This window comes from Dreissena polymorpha, chromosome 4, assembly GCF_020536995.1.
Source record: "Dreissena polymorpha isolate Duluth1 chromosome 4, UMN_Dpol_1.0, whole genome shotgun sequence".
Lineage (NCBI taxonomy): Eukaryota > Metazoa > Mollusca > Bivalvia > Myida > Dreissenidae > Dreissena > Dreissena polymorpha.
The window spans coordinates 108,508,441-108,514,223 of record NC_068358.1 but is presented as its reverse complement, the minus strand read 5'-3'; the positions used below and the strand labels follow the sequence as shown (position 1 = coordinate 108,514,223).

The window sequence follows — 5,783 nt, the reverse complement described above, 5'->3', positions numbered from 1 at the left end:
TTTCAGACCGAGGTTTCACCAAGTGTCCAAAATAAGCCATCTACTGGCTTCAATAAACAATGGCGCCAGTGTCAAGGTCTATGTTGAGAATCAATACTTTGAACTGCACGATGTTTCGGTGGATTCTGCTACAGTTTCGGGTACGTTTAGGAGGTAATCACGTGAAAATGTTAATATTTAAATATTTGTTTATACTTGTGGTACGCGCTTCAATACATGTATTTATTCCTATTTCTAACGCAGGTTTATCCGTCTGGGAAATGTGTGACGAAAAAGATGGTCGATAATTCAATGACACATTACAACGAGTGTATCGACGTTTCAACCAGAGATTGACCGAGAACAGCATGGAGAAAGCAAGGTCGGTTGTTCGAATATGCGTTGTCAGATCGTTGTGGTTTCTTTGTTTCTTATAAGCAAGATCCGGTAAAGTCAAACTTCAGGTAACAGTTGTCATTGAATTTGGCAGCGAACCAAATTTAAATAAACAAGGTATGGAAACATATTGAGAGCATAATTGGGGCCGAAATGGTAAAAGCATATTCAGCTTAGAAAAAGATATAGGACGAGCGTTAGCGGTTTGTCCATCTATTCTTTCAGAATAATTGAAGGTATCACATTAAACGAGGAACGATGGCTACAGCCTTAATATATACCGGTAAACGAGCCCCTCAATGAGCCCTTTACATATACGTGTTTCTGAAGACCGCTAATGCTTAGCTGGCTAAAACTCGCTTACAATGTTTCCATAATAAATTATAAACGTTTTAATGTTTTACTATATACAAAATGAGAACAAAATGTATCGCTTGTAAATATCTTCTCTATCTTTCATTCTTGGCTAGGAACAAAACTAGCTGAATAAGTATTCCCTTGTAGCAACAAGTTGTACACAACTGAGCAACAAAGCTATGAGCGAAGAACCAACCTGGATCTGACCTGGTTTGCGGACACGTGCTGGGAGTTTGTATTTGAGAACGACCGCGATGGCAACGAAGTGTCCGGATCCTCTGACGCACTCCTGGCTGCAGTGAGGGCCGGTAAAAGGATCAAAGTTCGAATAGGACGAACATTTCATCAGGTCAGTCTTATGACGTGTCGAATGCTTACCAACTTATAAAACAATGAAATAATCTTAAAGATAAGTACGAAAATAAACAATAGAAATGTCATAGCAATGGCGAGTTAAGTATCAAAATATATGGTGCAGGTTAGCTATAAGTGGTCACGATGACAGAAAGGCAGAAAAAAAAATCAAATTATTTTAAGTTTAGAATAATAAACAAACTATTGATATTAGTTTTGAGCTCATCTGAGCACATAGTCCTCACTGGGATCTTAAAGGATACTGTTATGCACGTCATTACGTGTGTGAGGTGTGTGCTTGAGTGTGGTAATGTTACTTCTAACGACCCCCCCCCCTGAACCTCTTGACAAATTTAACGAAACTTCACGGAATGATTCTTGTGTGAACCTCTTGTAACATTTCAAACGTTTCGGTCCGTTGCATATGTAAGTACCAGAGATATACAAGGTTTTACAAATGAAAACTTAAAAAAGCACTATATTTTCCTGAAACAAAAAAGTGACGAATTAAATATGTTGCTTTTACCATTTAGTGGTCCTCTAAGTAGTGCAGATGTAATATATTTTTTGCAAATAACATCGTATGGTGATCCCCTATCGTGTTTCTTCGAATCATGTCCTTGGTAAAATTAGCCCTGCCTCAATGTTTCCTTGTTTCATTTATATGTATCAAGAGATTGAGAAAACTTAAGATCTGCAAGTCAGAAACTACAAGAAACAAACGTTTGATATTTGGTATGAAAATTGCATGATGGTCATCAACCAAATTTGTTGAGTTTAAATCATGTCTGTGGGGTACACATTGACCTCCCCTTGGGTTGCTTTTTCCGCAATTGTATGCATGAAAATCTTAAAAATCTCCTCCTCTGAAACCACAAGGTCCACACATTTTGATTGTTGGTATGTTACAACATTTGGTAGTTCTCTACCAATTTGTTCAAATCATATTTCCGGGGTTTAGCTAGCAACTTGTTCCTATATATATAGTGAATAATAAAACAATCTTTCATAATCAACCGCAAGGCACAGATGTTTGGTATTTGCTAAGGAAACCCTCCCTGATGTTGTTCATTTAACATAAAACATTAACACCCGGAGGCGAGATATTGTTTGTTTATATGATTTTAGTGCAACCTTGTGAATACTCTAGACTCGCGATAGTTTTCCCTACAATCATCATGAAACTTGTTCAGAACATTTGTGCTAATGAATTCTTGGATGATTTCTACAATGATTATCAAAACAACACAAAAGCAGCACATCACAGTTCAGTTCCTTTTGAAATCAGGTGCGCGCCCGTTTAGCCTATGTTCCTCTTGTTTTACGTGTATTTTCAGGCGAACTTTATTACCGTAAGCACCGACGACATCGTAACGATACAGGCATCGGACAGCATGAACGACAACCTACAGGACCCAACACGGCAATGGCTGTTCGTGTCCACTAGCGGGAAGGTGACCACCGTCAGGCACAAAATCAGCGATGCAAACGCAATCCCCGAAAAAACTGACGATACTATGGCTTTATGTTGGTTTGTGGAACTCCGCGATTGGTCAACGGGTAAGCCGATGTGTTTTTGTGTAGAATCTTGGCGTTTTTCAAATGATAATTCCTTAGATGTATTTGAATATTTGTGTGAACTGAATTAACATAAGTTTTCACTTTTCAACGGAATGTTTATCTTTTCACATATGCACATGTTTCTCCAACAGGAAGCGGCGAGTTACAGTGGATAAAAGACAATGCTGGGGGCGACTTCCGGTTAAAGATCATTGCTGCAAGTGAACTGTATTTTGAGGTAACTTTTAGAAAATATTGACCTTGAATTTATTGGTTATTATGCAATCAATACAATAACTTTTGGATTAACGTTGAGGTAAGCTATTGTGATTAACCTTGCCAGGCGTCCGTCGTCGAGCATCGTCCGGTGTGCGCTGCGTGACGTGCGTCATTATTTAGCTCAATACCACTTTTTGTTTTTCAATTTAGTTAAATTGGGTCAGAAAGTTTATGTCACGTAATCGTTTGCTTTCACGTCATGTGCGTAATGCCATAATGACGGGAGTCGCATTAACTGCATTTTGTTACATGGCGAATAGGGCAAGTCAGTCCCTATCCTTTATTGTCAATTTGTCCGTTAAATAACGTGGCATGAAATATATATCAACAACGCCATATATGAATTCCAGTCGAATTTAACATCTAACATGATTCATTTTTCCAAATATATAAATACAGTCAGATGGCTACATGATTGGACCTTCCTTGATCCGTTCACAATTAAATCAAAGCGAAGAGTGTCTTTATTCTGACAAAACATCTACATTTTACTGACAGGTTAGTTTGCTTAAGTGCTAATTGTTGAATCGCTAAATGTACTGATTCAATGACACTCTCAGGAAGTAAAAAAACAGATCACCAGGTCGTGTGTTAAATAATTTCTGCCGTGAAATTAAGCGAGCCCTTAAAGGCTCTATTTTTTACGTAAACATTGTGGGGGTTCTCCGCCTTTACTTATTCAGTATTTCGTGTGTACGATATCTATGAAAAGTTCTGTTCAACAAGTTGAAACTTCGTTTTTAAGCCGTTCTCCACTGAAAATAGTTTTATAGAAGCTAAAATCGTAACTTTTCTTAACGCAAAACTATTGTTTTTTTGTTATGAAACGCTTTGTGCACGGTTTATGTACCTGCGGGTTTCAAGAAAAGTATTTACAGAAGCTAAAAGTAACGATAACTGAACACCCATTGTACTCACAATTTGATTGCGCATTATATAGCTATTCATATTAACCCATTTATGCCTAGCGGACTCTCCCGTCCTTCTAAATTGGATCAATTTATTTCCAAACTTAGGGATGTCTAGTATATTTATTTCTATATTTAGAATATTTCTGACAGAAATTCCTTTAAGCAAACAGCGCAGACCCTGATGAGGCGCTGCATTATGCGGCGTCTCATCTAGGTCAACGCTGTTTGCCAAGGCCTTTTTTTCTAGACGCTAGGCAAAAATGGGTTAAAATCCCAAACATTACAGATTAGTGAGTTTGATAATGCCTCCAACAATGAACAATATAACCATTAATATTTGAATTACTATTCGAAGAAAATAACCATTATGGTTATCATATTAAAACAAACCGACAAACATAACAATAACTATATATTTGATAAACGGCATACTTTCAGTAAACCACCAGGGAATATAATCTAATGGCGAACGAAACATACAACTCATTGCTTAAAGATTTCTTATATTAGGCGAATATAATACATGCATAGATTCTTGAAGATATAATACAATACCCTCTTTAATTTTTCAATTTCAGTCAGAAGTTTACCTTGTGACTGATGGGTTAAATGATGCGCTTTTCCATACTCGACACGAGTTGGTAGAAAAAAATGGGATATTTTACCATCGTAGCAGTGCATTCTGGATGCCCTCTAAGTACGCCTATAACGATTATACGTTCGAGAGAGCTAATGGGACTTGGAGCCACAACGCCGAGGGTTCCCAGCCTAACGGTCCGATTGTCTGGTTTATCGGAATGTAGCTTCCTGATAGCAGTAGTCGAACGAGGTTGAAATAACTCATGGACTTCACATATATGTTGTTGCAATACCAATCATTTCTCTAAAATGAGATGCTTTTATTTTCAAATCAATCACACTTAACAGTTGGTTTAAGGCTTAGATGCAAAATAAATTTACCCAAATAATTCTTTATCTGTGAAACAAAAGTTTTGTAGAATGTTGGTAAAATTCTGAGACAAATCCATTTATGTAGATACTTGTGATACCAACCAGCACGATGTATGTTTCCATATAGTTTGTCTCTCTACTTAATGTCCATTGTATTATTGCTTTCTTGTATTTAGAATGTATCGTAAATTAGTACAAGGGATATATTGTTATTACAACGAAAGTCAGTGTGAAAATTTCGACTATTAAATTTCGAAGTGCATACTTGAGTTATTCATCTGCATGATGTTTGATTTCATTTCAGCGAATTACATAAACGTCAACAACCACACACTGCTCTTGTTCATTTGTTTTTTGTTCTAAGAAAACTGGACATAATGCATGTGCGTAAAGTGTCGTCCCAGATTAGCCTGTGCAGTTCGCACAGGCTAATCAAGGGCGAAACTTTCCGCTTAAACAAGATTTTCGGTAAAAAGGGACTTCCTTTAAACGAAAAATACCATAAAAGCGGAAAGTGTCGTCCCTGGTTAGCCTGTGCGGACTGCACTGGCTAATCGGGGATGACACTTTACGCACTTGCATTATGCCCAGTTTTCTCAGAACGCGACTCATTTGGTTTATGTAGTAATGAATTTAGGTGCAGCTGGGTAACAAAGAAGCGTTATTTGTCTTTAATGCCCTACCACGAACCGATTTCACTTTTAGCTGTAATTGACATGTAACTGACACCGTTCATCTAAATTGTATTAGCATTTATTTACACTCTGGATCAGCAGACGATTTATTCCATAAATATCTTACGGAGGAGTCCGGAGATAGCAGATGTATCACGATTGCATTTATTTACTGATGAGTTACATCATAGGTATCAATCACGGCGATATATTTATGAACGGATGCGGAAACTGACACATTTGAAACGTATCGTCATTTACATTTCATGTTCAGTTCGGGTCAGAAATTGCAAGATCTAATAATAATACAACTACATTTTAC

General features: G+C 37.3%; 1 protein-coding gene across 1 annotated transcript; it reads left to right on the top strand.

The window, feature by feature from the left end:
- The first annotated feature begins 243 nt into the window (after positions 1 to 243).
- On the top strand, positions 244 to 4,897 carry LOC127878687 (uncharacterized). Its single transcript, XM_052425216.1, has 5 exons — positions 244 to 361; positions 880 to 1,081; positions 2,424 to 2,646; positions 2,799 to 2,884; positions 4,415 to 4,897. Exons 1-5 carry the CDS (start codon positions 348 to 350, stop codon positions 4,637 to 4,639), a joined length of 750 nt encoding a protein of 249 aa, XP_052281176.1. The 5' UTR covers positions 244 to 347; the 3' UTR covers positions 4,640 to 4,897.
- The last annotated feature ends 886 nt before the right edge of the window (positions 4,898 to 5,783 follow it).